This window comes from Phalangium opilio, unplaced genomic scaffold, assembly GCF_054372755.1.
Source record: "Phalangium opilio isolate 3A_F unplaced genomic scaffold, DU_Popi_V2 ptg000031l_1, whole genome shotgun sequence".
NCBI classification, from domain to species: domain Eukaryota; kingdom Metazoa; phylum Arthropoda; class Arachnida; order Opiliones; family Phalangiidae; genus Phalangium; species Phalangium opilio.
Genome location: NW_028324158.1, coordinates 10,878,786 through 10,895,099, shown reverse-complemented (window position 1 = coordinate 10,895,099; position 16,314 = coordinate 10,878,786). Strand labels below are relative to the sequence as shown.

General features: G+C 32.3%; 2 protein-coding genes across 2 annotated transcripts; both read right to left on the bottom strand.

Annotated features, from left to right (window-relative positions):
• Positions 1–12: 12 nt before the first annotated feature.
• Positions 13–2,435, bottom strand: LOC149690594 (uncharacterized). The gene is made up of 4 exons (XM_089870177.1): positions 2,353–2,435; positions 1,193–1,410; positions 518–804; positions 13–458 (listed from the first exon to the last, which is right to left on the bottom strand). The coding sequence occupies exons 2-4, from the start codon at positions 1,355–1,357 to the stop codon at positions 23–25; spliced, it is 888 nt and encodes a 295-aa protein (XP_089726303.1). The 5' UTR covers positions 1,358–1,410; positions 2,353–2,435; the 3' UTR covers positions 13–22.
• Positions 2,436–4,666: 2,231 nt separating this feature from the next.
• rno (PHD finger protein rhinoceros) lies at positions 4,667–15,937 on the bottom strand. The gene is made up of 13 exons (XM_089870147.1): positions 15,794–15,937; positions 15,509–15,722; positions 15,253–15,338; positions 15,118–15,183; positions 14,145–14,394; positions 14,030–14,065; positions 12,667–12,976; positions 10,820–11,107; positions 10,680–10,745; positions 10,493–10,600; positions 9,725–9,996; positions 9,367–9,613; positions 4,667–7,477 (listed from the first exon to the last, which is right to left on the bottom strand). The coding sequence occupies exons 3-13, from the start codon at positions 15,317–15,319 to the stop codon at positions 5,405–5,407; spliced, it is 3,783 nt and encodes a 1,260-aa protein (XP_089726273.1). The 5' UTR covers positions 15,320–15,338; positions 15,509–15,722; positions 15,794–15,937; the 3' UTR covers positions 4,667–5,404.
• Positions 15,938–16,314: the final 377 nt, after the last annotated feature.

Here is a 16,314-nt window from a genome sequence, read left to right as displayed (position 1 = left end):
AAAATGGCAAAAAATATATTTATTATTGCGACCCTTTAAATTTTAACTTAATTGTTTCAGAGCCTTTTATAATAGATCTGCCAATTTGTTTGAAAAATCTTTTAAATTTATCGCGATTATTTCGGTTCGGTTTCATTTTCTTTCGATTCCTGATTTTATCGAAGGAATTTTTAACTCTAACAAGGTTGTTATGTATAAATTTCTGGTTTATACCATAGTAGTTTTTACGCTTTAAAAGTTTCAAAACAAGGGCTACAAAGATTTCAACGCAAAGTTGCCCACAGCAAATGGCGATGCACATTGACCATAAAATAAATATTCCAGAAAATTTATTTATAGATCCCCGATCCACGTCATTCTGATCCAAATTACTATCGAAATTTAAACATATATCCAAATTTTTTAGGTCTTTTCGGGCTAAATAGTCTAATATTCCGCACTGTTGCATGTTAAGAATGCTGCAAATTAAATTGGCTTAGTAACACTTAAACCTAACTGACGACAACGAGTTCCTTACCCCACATTGATTTTTTTGGTGAATGTAGCGCTCATATTTTTTCTAAACATAATGGCTAAATTCGACGATAAATAAGGCTTAGTGATCTCGAAGTTGCATCTCTTGTATTTAACGTATCGATCCTCCAAACAACTTTCAAAAGTCGATCTATCATTGATTAAGACATATTTATTGCGTTCGACTTCAGTTAGTATTTCGTCAGATTCCAATTCTTTCGCGTCACGAAACGAATTTGCCATGTTTGTAGCTCGTGCCCAAACATCGGTAAATGGACTTACAGTCACGAACTATATAAGATTACAGTTAAAATAAAAGAATACCTAAATATTGTAGAAAAAAAGGTCAAATAAAACTATAATTTGTATCAATCATTTCAACTTAAACAAAGGAATATCTAACTCTAAGTATAAATCACTCTGACGTCAGAAGCGACATGGAAGGCACAGTTTTACTCCCTCAACAGATCCATCAAAATGGTTTATCGAAACCCCTATATGCTAGCTTTTCCCTGAGCACCGCTGTGCGTGGATTGAAACATTTCTACAGGCGCTTTATTGGAAATACACTAAACATCAAGCTCCTATATGATGGCTTTCCCTTAGTATAAGTTCAAGGACTTGACGTAGAAAATATGAAGCACCAAACTATAATGTTCTAAAAACTGTTAGTAATTACCTTAAAATAATCGGATTCACTGGAACCTTCGGAGAATAATGGTTGTATTTTGGGGTATTTCAAAAGATCCTCTATATTTTTAATTTGCAGAAAATTGTTACTGGTTGACAAAGCCGATATAAGTTTACTGCTAATGAGCGAAGTTATAACCATAACGGGAAACATCCAGGACCAAAGCAAAATTCGACCCCAAATCCTTTTGGGCAAATTAATACTGCCTGGAAAATAATATATTCCGTTAATTTAGGTTTCTTTTTACGTTTTTAAATGACTATAAACGTTTTTAAAGGATATTGCTTATACTATTTATATTTGCTTTTGACCTTGAGTCTTTATCCCTCTCAACTTTCGTGACTAACAAATAATATTCATAAAACCACTGTGACGCTGGGACCAATTTTCATTATACATTCCATTCCATTCCATTATAGCAGAGTCGTTAACTATTTTCGCGTGTTTCATTAATCTTCAAAACACTCTAACCCTTGCTCTAACTATAATATTAATATCTCTATTTTTATTTATAGGCGCTCATAAAGAAACAATTTTAATAGTCTTACATAGAAAGATTAAAATGAGAGATTTTGTTACCCTAACCTTACTCAAACATCTTATGTAAGTATCCCTAGAAATTGTACGTAAATTCCCTTAATTGATTTTATCATAAGATATGTTCTATAAGTATGACACGACCTATACTTCGTAATGCTAGAGACTCATAGAAAGCTAGCTCAAGAACGACGACAGAATTGACTACATTCGGTTCATTTTGTAGTCCATCATCCTGTTTAGTCTGTATTAGCCTTTGACAGCGCCTCATCAGGCGTCGCTTTACATCGAATCTATGACGTTTCATTACGTCACTTCATGACAAGCTCCAGTTTGTAACCAGTGACAAACTTATGGAACGTATCTTATGAACTAATGATTTTATCTGTGTTTTCTTGTTATACTCAAATAATATTTGAAGAAAACATTGCTATAAGTAATTAACGAAAAGTGAGCGAAACTGGGTAACTAAGAACAATGTTCCTGTTGCTATGTCCAAATTGTAATTACAGAATAGATTACCATAAATAATTAAGGGAAACTAAGTAAACTCGGTGATTAACTCTAACCCTAGCAAAGCTTTACGTAACCAAAACGCAAATAAAACTTACTTTTAGATAATACTATTTCCAAAAGTAACCAAATTTGATCAATAACGGACAAGGAGGTTCCCAGTCGGTAACGTTTAACAATTTTGTTGCATATTATAGAAACAAGCAAAGTTGTAAAAAGTCCAATGACAAAAAGGTTACTAGCCTAAGATACGATTAAATACGAAATTATTATAAAATATAAGATAACATCATGACATAAAATTAAAATAATTAACAACTTTGAGTGACTTGGAAAATATTAAAATTGAGTAATCTACCACTTTCCAGGCCACTGAAATGCTACGTAATTATCAGAATGCGTATAACGTCTTGAAAAATGTACTATGAAGTTCGAAAAGTACATTTTTATACGCTCGCCTTTCGCGTGCTTGGAATTTAGTTGGCAGTATTAATCTCACGTATATTTGAATAATTTACTGTTTCACGAACACGATTTCATAATATTCTACGAGCATACAACAAACTTATCAAAAGTTAAGAAGCAATTACAAGTTTGGGATTAAATAATTGTTATAAAACTTCTTGTACAAAGTTATAGTTTTCGGGATATTTCGACATAGTTTGCGCACGCGTTTCAGTCATTTTCGCTTCATTTTTAAACATTATCGACTAGGCCTATTTGAAAAATACATATAGTAAGACTAGAAGTACTTTATCATACTCATACATTATTTTTCAATGTTTTTAAACACTACGAATTTATCAGAATGCAATAAAAAAAATTCTGTATTTTTCAAGGTGCGGAAAAAAGCCTCAAGTTGTTATGTTTATAATTTATCTTAATTGTTCAATTTAATCCGTAATAAAACTAAAAACAAATCAATTTTTACTTACTGTGCTGTCAAATGCCGACAATATTCCATATAAAGATTGCTGTAACGGTGGCCGACCAACTAGAAGAGTTTTATCAGAAGTGAAAACTGGCTGTGAAAATACGATAGCTTTGCCCCTTGGGACAGTCATTGTTGTTGGGGTAAAAGCGATATCGGCTTCCTAAAAAACGTAAGGCAGTATAAAACAACTGTTAATTTAACTTAATGGGGTTTATTTTTAGACAAAAAACATTTACCCCATTTCGTAGCATTCCAATCATCCCATTCCAAACACCATTAATGCAATTACCGTACGCCTTATTTGTTTTCAAAGAGTAGCTGCGTTTAACATAGAGAAGTTTTTAATTGAATTGCTATATAAAAACTTGAGCTATTTCAGTTGTGACGTCAGCGCTTAACTTCGTCTTTAACTATTTCTAATTTAAATTTTAATTATCAAACATTTTTCGTTCTGGTAATTGAAAAGAGAGAGTCTAATTACTTTCAGATTCCCTGTACACCGATTACGCTAAATTTAAACACTGATAAACGTGGGCTTACGCGTAACACCTTAGTACCCCAAGTTTTGCTATTTTCTTTCAAAATAAATTTTGGCATCTTAATTAAACTAGACTAGTAATTAAAACAAAACCTTGTACTATTAATGAATAAAATTATAATTACCTGAAATTAATTGATGTTGAAACGTAATCTAACAGTTTCGCCATAGAACCCGCAATTTCTACTGGTTTTCCGATAACATCATTATTGAAAACTGACAGATAAGGATGCCTCTGAAAATAATTATATAAAACATAAAATTATAATTAAATCCGCACAAATTTTAATTAAAATAAACATCACCTCTTTAATTACGACGGTAATATTATCCATTTTCTTACACCTTTACAAAAACTTTTCACCGGCAAAAATCAACTGATTATCCACCTTGAAATGAAGTGTTTAAATGCGAGAAGGCAAACAGTTTCCCCAACTTCAACACACGAAAGGATACACTTCGTATCGATTCGTAGAACTAGATTGTTTAAGAATGGACTGAAAAACGTACATGAAAACGTCTAGCGCTCTAGCCATTGTGAACACACGAGGCGTGTAATCGAGTTTTCGTATTTCATCACGAATACATCATGCGTCAAATTTTAACTAAACGAAATTAAATTGCAACACGTTGACATGTATTTTATGGGTAGTTACTTAAACTCTCTATAATGTACTTGTTTAAAAGAGCTCGTGTTTCACATAGGCAGTTAAGGCGTTTACAACATGGACGATTTGAAATGTATAAGCAGCTATAGTACTAAGTAATCGCCTTCTAAGCTGCTCAAAGGCTATCCCTTTAACCAATAGACCAACGACTACGATATTTATCGTTGAATAGACTTATGCTTTAACACTTACCTTTAAAAACCCACAACAGGTAAATATCTTACTTGAACCACACTTCCGTTCCACCTTAAAACAAAATAAACGTCGAAATATAAAATTTAAACAAAAAATTTTAATTACACGTGTATAATTATTAAATTTATATACAATTTATATTATATATATTCAGTGTTGCCTTTGTTTGTTTGTTTATTTCATTCTTTGTTTGTTTGTTGGTTTTGTTATCTGTTCAAAAATTCTCTTATTAATTAACCTTTTGATTTTTTGTAAAAGAACTTTTTTTTTTTTTTTTTAGTAATTTCATTTTCTTAAAATTTTACGTCGAACCAACGAACTATTCAAATTTTTTTTTAATAAATTTTAAAATTTGACCAAAATAAAAATAAAAATAAAAACCGAATGTTATTGTGTCTCTAACGAATATTTTTACCGTTTTTATCTCCAATCCTTCAAAAAAAAAAACGAAAAAAAAAAAAACAAAAAAAACAACAACTTCATTTTGTCAAACAAATATTCTTTCAATCTACGAGATTTGAAAGTTTCTAATAAAAATACATTAATTGCAGAAAATTCAGGAACAGTTTTTTAAATTATTTTAAAACGCAAAGCAAAAGCTGCTTTAAAACTTGAAGAAATAAAAAAAAAAAAAGGATGAATGAGAAATGGATGGGGATGGGATCTTTCAAGTTTAAAAAAAAACAAAAAATATATTACACCGGAAAAGAAGTTTAAAGTTTAAAATTCCAATTTCTTTTTTTTTAATCTACTTACGTATGTATAAAAAAAAAAAAAAAAAAAACTGGTGTGAATTAGGCACCACTGGATAAATGCTAGCTGGCCATTTCAGCCGCCTGATTAGGCTTTTGAGAAATTGTCCTAAAACGAATAGGATACCGACTCCCATTATCGCAATTATCCTTACTCGGAGGAGTTACCCCGTCATCCCGTCTATTTTTATTTGTTGTAGACGTCGCTTCCCAATCGTTATTAATAACGTGAAATTTTGGTGTCACCGTCGAGTCTTTAAAATTATCTTTCTCGGCCGCGTAATTGTAAGAATCACTTCGCCATCGCGGGGAATCGGGATCTTTACGAAGTTTAATGACTAGTCTAGGAGATTGAGTGGTATGGTTTTCGTTCCAGGGGTTTTTCGCAACCGGTGATGTAGGTACTTGATGTCTAACGGGTTTCAGATTATAAGATCCGCAATCGGGGGGTTTTTTCGAACCAATATCGCTTAAAGGGGAGATGGGTGAATTCCCCCTGTCTTTTAAATTCTCAGTATCGCTACTTTCACTCTTTTTCTTAGGTATTCGATAACCGGCTAATGACGAACGTGGACTGGTAGCGGGAAACAAAGATTCCCGGACTTTAATACTTTCTTCCAGGACTTTTTTCCTATCACCATCCGTAGTATCGTCTAATAACACTCGCGTAGGTGAAGATTTAGTGTTAGTGACAACCGAGATTGGGATTTGGGGCGACCTATCCCTATCCCTTATCCTTATCCGTTCCCTACTCCTATTGTTATTATCTTTAGTAGTAGTAGGTTGTTTCTTTAAAAACCTTTTGGACATGGTATTATTATTATCAGTTTTAACCGAACTACTTGCGCTTGAACTACGAGAAGACGCTTTACTACTCCTTAACCTTCTGGGTGATAAAACTAATTGATTATCGCCACCATCATCGGTCTCGGTATCAATGAAAACGTTATCAGAATCTTTATTAATAGCGTCGTCCCTATCAATCTCACCACCATTTAAGGTTAAGGGCACTTCGTAATTGCTTTCCTCTTGAGTAAGAGTCGTCGTTGCTTCGTCAACAACGACAACAGTTTTGTCGCCATCTAAAACCAAATTTCCCGAAGCGATTGTCGTAACGATTCTTTTATCATTTTCTTTACCTTCAGTTTTTAAAACGATAATATCGCTACTGGACATGGACACTTTAACTTCGCTGTTTAGTTTAACGTCGTCACAATCCACAAAAACTTGATCTCTATAGGATATATTTGAACCTTTAGCTTGAAGGACTTTACGTTGATACGAAGATAGTTCTTGCGATTGCGGATTGCGTTCCTCCCCTTTCTCTTTCTCTTTCTCTTCAACCACCGTGTCCACTTTCTCTTCAACGTCTTCTTCGTGGGACTTATCTGTAGTAGTTTCCAAAGTTTCGCTGATGTCCTCCTCAGTTTTCATATCAGGAAGTAGCGTGTCTTCATCCATCATAAGTGAAGAACAACTTTGCTTTGGTTCTCCAGGTTCGTCTTCGTCTCTTTCGGGTTCGTAATGATTGCTATAATCATTACTGCTTTCTTCTAATTGCAAAGGAGGCGAAGATCGGGAATCGTCATCCCTCATCTCGTTAAACTTGTTCATTTCAGCTTCAAAACGATCCGTCATCTTCTTAAACCGTTGTTTAATTCTGCATTTATTCTTATTAGCGTTACTATCCCCGTTTCCGTCCTCGGCGGTTAATTGAAATAAGGAAGTAAATTTCCGATGAGATCGACGTATTCCATTGAAATAATGTTTGGCGTAAGGATTGGGTGTTTTCTGAGCCTCTTGTTGGATTTTTTCCGGTGTCGGTACCACAACTTTCTCCGGTTTTTTCACTTGTCTCTTTTGAGGGGTCAAATCGCTCGAAGGACAATCCTTACCTTCTAAAACGGAAACGACGGAACTAAATAACGGAAACTTCTCAGTATCGCATGAATAAAGTCGGTCGTATATGTTGTCACTGTGATTGGCTTGCGCGATAGCGTTACGTTCTTTATCGCTAAACTTGGCGCCTTTCTTTGAGAATATCGCCACTTGTTTCTTAAATACTTCCTCACGGACGCGAAAATACGATCTGTTAAGTTTCTCACGACGATTAACCATGTAACAGAGATTTCGAACCTAAATTGAAAAAAAAAAAAAAAAAAATCATGATTAAGACGAAAAAAAAAAAAAAAATCATGATTAAGACGAAAAAAAAAAAAAATCATGATTAAGACGAAAAAAAAATCATGATTAAGACGAAAAAAAAAATCATGATTAAGACGAAAAAAAAAATCATGATTAAGACGAAAAAAAAAAAATCATGATTAAGACGAAAAAAAAAAATCATGATTAAGACGAAAAAAAAAAAATCATGATTAAGACGAAAAAAAAAAATCATGATTAAGACGAAAAAAAAAAATCATGATTAAGACGAAAAAAAAAATCATGATTAAGACGAAAAAAAAATCATGATTAAGACGAAAAAAAAAATCATGATTAAGACGAAAAAAAAAAATCATGATTAAGACGAAAAAAAAAATCATGATTAAGACGAAAAAAAAAATCATGATTAAGACGAAAAAAAAAAAATCATGATTAAGACGAAAAAAAAAAAAATCATGATTAAGACGAAAAAAAAAAATCATGATTATAAGACGAAAAAAAAAATCATGATTAAGACGAAAAAAAAATCATGATTAAGACGAAAAAAAAAATCATGATTAAGACGAAAAAAAATCATGATTAAGACGAAAAAAAAAAAATCATGATTAAGACGAAAAAAAAAATCATGATTAAGACGAAAAAAAAAAAATCATGATTAAGACGAAAAAAAAAAAAATCATGATTAAGACGAAAAAAAAAATCATGATTAAGACGAAAAAAAAAAATCCTGATTAAGACGAAAAAAAAAAATGATGAAGACGAAAAAAAATCATGATTAAGACGAAAAAAAAAGAAGAAAAGGGCATTTTAATTAAACCTAACCTCTAGTTAACTCACCTTCACCTTTACCATAGCCCACTTGATCACGTACGCTGGCTGCACGCGCTCTAGAAGCCCGTCCAAACGATTTTTTTTTTTCATGTTAACTCGCGAATGCGGCGCGTCACATAGGTTCGGTCTAAAATTCAAACATGGGAGGGGAGCAGTTTTTTCAACGTTTTTGACAATATTAGTGCATCTACTGGTTCAAATCTCTTGAATTTTTAATGAGACGTGTATTGAAAGGTTTGATATTATCCTGTAAAATTTCATGTCTTCAGCTATAATAGTTTTTTTTATAAAAAATAAAAACCATCACATAGTAGAGAAATTGAAGGATTTTATGTGATGATTTTTATTTTTTATAAAAAAAACTATTATAGCTGAAGACTTTAAATTTTACAGGATAATATCAAACCTTTCAATACACGTCTCATTAAAAATTCGAGAGATTTGAACCAGTAGATGCACTAATATTGTCAAAAACGTTGAAAAAACTGCTCCCCTCCCATAGACGCACGCCCATGTTAAAATTAAAACCAGACGGGTTTGAAACTGTTTAGACCGAACCTATTATATGTTATTCTCATTTTTAGGGTCGATTGAGGGGGCTTCTATAGCAGCGCGTGCAGCCAGCGTGATCAAGTGGGCTATGCCTTTACTAACCCTAAATTTGTAATTATATCTAAGACTAATATTTAATTCCTATAATAAATACTAAAGACCGTCAAAATTAAATTGAAACTAATTAATTAATTAGCAAATAACCGAATCTAAGAAAAAACAAATGTTTATTCAGAATAAATAAATAAATAATTAAATATATTATAAAATGTTTTTTTAATCTATCTTCTCTTCTAACAGTTTTTGGCGCCAAAATTTTTTTAATTAATAACGAACTTCTTTTAGAAATTTGACAATATTTTAAATTAAATATAGTTAGTTGTACCGGTAATTTTTATATATGAACCGTAACTCTAAAAATCTACCTTTAGGAACTCTTTTTTAAAACAAGAAAATAGTTATTTTAATATATTAATTACCCTTTCAAGATCCTGCCGGAGATGAACGAACATTTTCATGCGAGCGTAGAGACTATCCTCTTGTTGTCGACACAGCAGATTAGATTCCTCCGCTTTAGGAGTCAGCAAAGGTTTATTGAAATTGGTACGTCTTTTCAATTTCCAATACTGGTAAATGCAATCGGTGACAAACGCGTCAGTTTGCAATGTTTCCGAGACGGATTTAGCCGAAACGTGTTTATAAAATTCCGCTTCCACTAACTGAATCCTGAAGAAAAGAAAGAAAGAAAGAAAGATAACGAGTTTATAAGGTTACTAATTATAATAAATATAATTAAAAGAAATTTCTAGTAGTAAAATACTCAAAAAAATGGATTACCGTTTATCCCTAGCTCCAGCTCGATCATCGGTAGATATTTCCAATTCCATCCAAGCTTTATTATCACATCCGTTACTACCAGACGTGGTAATAATACTGTTGTTGTTGTTGTTATTATTATTATTAATATTATTAGAAACGGAGCTTTTGTTTGTATTTTCTTTCTTAACGCTGATACGTCTCCTTTCATTCTTTTTGGGAGCTACTTTAATGTCACCGTCAGATTCTGTCGTTAAGATTTCTTCCTTCTTGCTATGTTTCTCGCAGTAAGACTAATTATAGTAATTATTAATTAAAGATTAATTAAAAAACCAGTATTAATAGTAATTATTAATCAAAGATTAATTAAAAAACAGGTATTAAGACTAATTAATAGTAATTATTAATCAGATTAATTAAAAAACCGGTATTAAGACTAATTAATAGTAATTATTAATCAAAGATTAATTAAAAAACCGGTATTAAGACTAATTAATAGTAATTATTAATCAAAGATTAATTAAAAAACATTGTATTAAGACTAATTATTAATCAAAGATTAATTAAAAAACCGGTATTAAGACTAATTAATAGTAATTATTAATCAAAGATTAATTAAAAAACATTGTATTAAGACTAATTATTAATCAAAGATTAATTAAAAAACCGGTATTAAGACTAACTATTAATCAAAGAATAATTAAAAAACCGGTATTAAGACTAACTATTAATCAAAGAATAATTAAAAAACCGGTAATCTTAAATTAAATATAAATGAAATTCAATTACCCTTAGTTTGACTCCGTCATCTTCATTATCTTCATCAATGATAGCTTTCATCTCTAAACCATTTTTAAAGGCACACGTGACATGATACGCTGTTTTGCAGGTTTTAACCTAAAATATTATTAATTACATAATTTAATTATAATCATACTTAAAATAAATAACCCATTCATTAATTAAATTAACTTACCGAACATTGAATACAAGCTCCGACTCTTTCTTTACATAAGGTACAAAGCAATGACCAGCGACTTTGCTGTATTAGATAAAAGTGATTTAATGTTTAACGCGTCTTAAATTAATTTAGGCCTTAACTTTTAATTTACTTACGGGAATGTGTGAAATTTTGGTAATTGGTTCCATCTTCTCGACACAACCGATACTAACTTCAGGCACCCATAAAGCGCAGCTGACGTGCGCCCATTTTGATCCACTCCTGGTGCTTTTCATGGCCCCACCTTTGTGAGGGCATAACTCGCACAAAGGACGAATTCCTAGGGCGCAAGTTCGGCAAACCCAGCTGCCATCCGGAATGGAGGTGATGCCGTAACAGGCTTGATGGACGCAAATATTGCACGAGTCGCAGAAAACCATTTCATTGCCATCCTCAGAGTCAGGCTTAACATAATAAAAAAACAAAATAAAGAATAATCATCAAAATATTATTCAATTAAAATAAAGTAAGCCGTAATTAACAATTTAATTGCTGTATTTTTGGTAATTTTTCGATAATAATTAGGATGCAAAACGATTGAGGTGCAAATCAAACTTCCTCTAGCAAAATCCTTGTCCTAAACTTCCTTTATTTTACCACCTTTCAAAAGGACCCCCTAAATATCAGGTAAACCTTAGAGGGATGCCGCATAACGCCTTTATTATCATTATTATTAAATTAAACTATATTTAAAATATCATAATTAATTAATTACTGAACGAGAAACGTCAGACTAAAGATTATATGAACAATTAAAATTTCAAAGAAATTCATATTCCCCCTGAAAATATTATTGAATACAAATAAACTTAACCGCAATTAACAATTTACGCGCTGTATTTTTAGTAATTTCCTAAAATTAATTACGATGTAAAACGATTGAATTGTATTTAAGTTTTTTCTTAGGCTTTTAGTTACAACTTCCGGTTTTAATTTTCGTCTGCTACACGACAAACGTCAGACTTGAGATTATAAACAATTAAAATTCCAATGAAATTAACATTAACTGTGAAAATATTATTTTATTCAAATAAACTAAACCGCAATTAACAATTTAATTGCTGTATTTTTGGGTAATTTCCTATAATTAATTATGATGTAAAAGGATTGGATTGTATTTTAAGCATTTAAGCTTTGGCTCCTTGATTTGTTTTTTTCGTCTGCTAAACCAAGGCTTAAGAACGACTTCCAAATTTATAAATTCCCTCTACCCAAACGTGAAATTAACATTAACTGTGAAAATATTACTTTATTCAAATAAACTAAACCGCAATTAACAATTTAATTGCAGTATTTTTGGTAATTTCCTATAATTAATTATGATGTAAAAGGATTGGATTGTATTTTTAAGTATTTAAGCTTTGGTTCCTAACTTCCTTGATTTGTTTTTTCGTCGGCTAAACCAAGGCTTAAGAAGTTAAGAACGACTTCCCAAATTTATAAATTCCCTCTACCCAAACGTGAAATTAACATTAACTGTGAAAATATTGTTTTATTCAAATAAACTAAACAGCAATTAACAATTTAATTGCTGTATTTTTGGTAATTTCCTATAATTAATTACGATGTAAAAGGATTGGATTGTATTTTAAGTATTCATTAAGCTTTTGGTTCCTTGATTTGTTTTTTCGTCTGCTAAACCTTAACCAAGGCTTAAGAAGTTAAGAACGACTTCCCAAATTTATAAATTCCCTCTACCCAAACGTGAAATTAACATTAACTGTGAAAATATTATTTTATTCAAATAAACTAAACCGCAATTAACAATTTAATTGCAGTATTTTTGGTAATTTCCTATAATTAATTACGATGTAAAAGGATTGGATTGGATTTTAAGTATTTAAGCTTTGGTTCCTTGATTTGTTTTTTCGTCTGCTAAACCAAGGCTTAAGAAGAACGACTTCCAAATTTATCAATTCCCTCTACCAAAAATTTATAAAAAAAAAAAAAACATCATAATTACCGAACGACAAACGTCACAGATAACATCTTCATCATATTCAATTCCCAATCCTTCTTGACTTTTAATAGCGTCTTGTAGATTTTCAAAACACTGAGATTCTAGTTCATCCATTACCAACTCCATGGTAATTTCTTCAACAGGTGCTAGGCCTAAATCATCTCTTTCATCATTAAATAATCTTAGCCAAGAGGTATCTAAATCGTCCAAGTCGTAACGACAAGCTTTATCAGCTACAGTTGAAGCCGCGCTAACAATATGCCATTCAGTGTTGAAGTTTTCATCTTGAGCGTGTTTTAAAAACTTCTTTGGCCTAAAATAAGTAAAGCTAATTAAAAAAATTGAGCCCTGGAAACTCAATCAGGGTTCGTACAAAATTTTTGGAATGAAATTCCTAGCTGTCTTTTCCAGGTTTTCCCTGACTAAATTCCCCAAATTTCCCTGACCATTTGCAATAACGTACATGGCGAACGTATATATGAAAACCAATCTATATTCACTCAAATAATTTTTGCACGAGTTATTGTTATAAAAATTAGCCAATTAATTCGTTTAAATTTAATTTAAAGTAAATCGTAAATAACCTGAGTGAGCGAAACGAGCTCCGCGAATTTGGGGCTTTGCTCAAATCTCAGACAAAAAATTTTCTGGTCACCCTTATACTTTAAATTTCCCTCCAATATATTTTTCCCTGACATTTCCCTAACTTTTTAGGTCCATTTTAAATTTCCCTGACATTTTAGGCCCATTTTCAATTTCCCTGACTTTTTAGGCCCATTTTCAATTTCCCTGACTTTTTAGGCCCATTTTCAATTTCCCTGACTTTTTAGGCCCATTTTCAATTTCCCTGACTTTTCCCTGACATTTTAGGCCCATTTTAAATTTCCCTGACTTTTTAGGTCCATTTTAAATTTCCCTGACTTTTTAGGCCCATTTTCAATTTCCCTGACTTTTCCCTGACTTTTTAGGACCATTTTCAATTTCCCTGACTTTTTAGGCCCATTTTAAATTTCCCTGACTTTTTAGGCCCATTTTAAATTTCCCTGACTTTTCCCTGACATTTTAGGCCCATTTTAAATTTCCCTGACTTTTTAGGCCCATTTTAAATTTCCCTGACTTTTTAGGCCCATTTTAAATTTCCCTGACTTTTTAGGCCCATTTTAAATTTCCCCGACTTTTTAGGCCCATTTTAAATTTCCCTGACTTTTTAGGCCCATTTTAAATTTCCCTGACTTTTTAGGCCCATTTTCAATTTCCCTGACATTTTAGGCCCATTTTCAATTTCCCTGACTTTTCCAGGTTTTCCAGGTCGTGTACGAACCCTGCCTTCAATTTAGAAATTAAAATAATAATTGGGGGAACGTACAACTTAAACTCCTCGAGCTTTTCAGTCTCAATTACCCTATTAATTAATTAATTAATTAAGAATGATCTATTTTTGAGATTTCCCAACCAACTCAATATAAATAATTTACTATTACCTATAAGTCGGTTCCGGTAATGTGTTAGGGTTAACAGGAACTTGAACTCCTCTTTCCCATTCTTGTTTCCAAGCATCAGACATTAACCAATATTCCTCCGGAGCCAGTTGATCACTGTCTGGTAACTTCATAGCGCTTATAAGATCCTTACGGAAAAGCTCAGCTGGTTTATTGTTCCTGTATGAACTGTTATAGATCTTGGACATGGGTGGTAAATCAATCGTGTTCCCACCTCCACGTTTAGAGAAACCTTAGAAAAAAAATATCAATACTCAATAATGATATAATAACAGACTAATGGCACCCCATGTTATTTCCCCATAGAGCTTAATACAGTCAAAGGCAGAGGACTGCCATTACTCTATAAATTATAATAGACTAATGGCACCCCATGTTATTTCCCCATAGAGCTTAATACAGTCGAAGGCAGAGGACTGCCATTACTCTATAAATTATAATAATAGACTAATGGCACCCCATGTTATTTCCCCATAGAGCTTAATACAGTCGAAGGCCGAGGACTGCCATTACTCTATAAATTATAATAGACTAATGGCACCCCATGTTATTTCCCCATAGAGCTTAATACAGTCGAAGGCAGAGGACTGCCATTACTCTATAAATTATAATAGGGACTTGGCAGTACTACGTCATGCAACGTCAGGCTACCTTCCACTAGTGCTAAAAAACATACCAGGAGGAGGGGCTTATATAGCTTTCATTCTGTTAAAAAAACATACCATAATGGCGCTGGGGGCGGAGTTAAGCCCGAATTGCCAAGTCCCTATAGACTAATGGCACCCCATGTTATTTCCCCATAGAGCTTAATACAGTCGAAGGCAGAGGGCTGCCATTACTCTATAAATTATAATAGACTAATGGCACCCCATGTTATTTTCCCATAGAGCTTAATACAGTCGAAGGTAGAGGACTGCCATTACTCTATAAATTATAATAAATATCTTGTAATTACCTTTTGAATCTTCATCTTCACTTAAACAAGAGCTTGTTTTCCTTCTTCGTTTTTTCCCAGATGAAGCTACATAATCCGTTCGTGAGTGGTATTAATTAGGTAAAAATTTAATAATAAGAATCATTGGCTTCTTACCACTGGCTTCTTCGGGAGATTTACAAGCTGGTCTTTTACTTTTCATACTCATGGATGGTTTCCACATGACACTTAACTAATAAGCACTGTTTAAAGTAACAAAAAAATCAAAATAAACAATTCAAACTGACTTAATGACGGCTAAACTTTGAAAGTTCACGGGGTCATTTCAGTTCATTAACCAAGGCACAAGTATTGAATGTTTGAATTGATTATTATAATTAGGCTTAGCGTTATTTATAAATCTACAAAACTTACAAAATATTTAACGGGTAACGTTGTTATTAATCCCACAATGCGTGGAATAAAGATTTAGGCTAAATTCTCCAAAAAATTTCAAGTTTTGTCGCCAGCGTCTCGATTTCCGTCTGCCATATTTGGCACTTAGTACTAACGAGCTTTACTTTACACCTAGCGATTTTAAAAATTTTATTTCAAGGGTTTAATTCACGGTTAATTAGCTGGAAAACCTGTCAAAAATTAGAGGAATATGTTAAATTAAAATTATAAACCTTAATTTAAATGGTTAACATTAATTTACCAGTTAAAATTTGATTAAAACTTCAGATCGTTATACGGTACACGTCCATTCCGTGCAACAACAGTCTTCGTACGGCCATTTTAACCTTTTTGCGCATGCGCGAACTCGCGTGTTGTATGATCATGTGGTACTGTTCTGGCCGTTACTATTTTCGCGCCAAAATTTCAAATTTTTAAAAACAACGTGATTTTTGATAGGCATAACGGAGTATGAATGAATGAATAAATAAATAAATAAATGGTATATCTGTAACATATTAAATTGGCCTTATTCCTGATCAACGCCACCGAGGCGTAGCGGCGACTTTTGGAACTATAATAATACGGTAGCCAATTACAGGTGGCGCTGGAGTCGATGGACTCTGATGGAGATGTTATTTTCTCTGTTTTGATTATTACCGCTTCAACTTCAAAAAACATGTTTTAAATAATTATTATTAACCGAATAATCTCCAAATAGACCAAAATCGAATGAAAACTTACTCCGAAAGTCTTATTTCATAATATTAGACAGAATAAGAA

Bases quoted from the DNA above. Each gene is read 5' to 3' on its own strand.
- LOC149690594 (XM_089870177.1), bottom strand. From the start codon at position 1,357: ATGTTTCCCGTTATGGTTATAACTTCGCTCATTAGCAGTAAACTTATA. The intron at 805-1,192 runs GTAATTACTAAC...AATCTTATATAG, and splicing joins GTGAATCCGATTATTTTAAG to TTCGTGACTGTAAGTCCATT. The intron at 459-517 runs GTAAGGAACTCG...TTTAATTTGCAG, and splicing joins ACCAAAAAAATCAATGTGGG to CATTCTTAACATGCAACAGT.
- rno (XM_089870147.1), bottom strand. From the start codon at position 15,319: ATGTGGAAACCATCCATGAGTATGAAAAGTAAAAGACCAGCTTGTAAA. The intron at 15,184-15,252 runs GTAAGAAGCCAA...CGGATTATGTAG, and splicing joins ATCTCCCGAAGAAGCCAGTG to CTTCATCTGGGAAAAAACGA. The intron at 14,066-14,144 runs GTAATAGTAAAT...ATTAATTAATAG, and splicing joins TTACCGGAACCGACTTATAG to GGTAATTGAGACTGAAAAGC.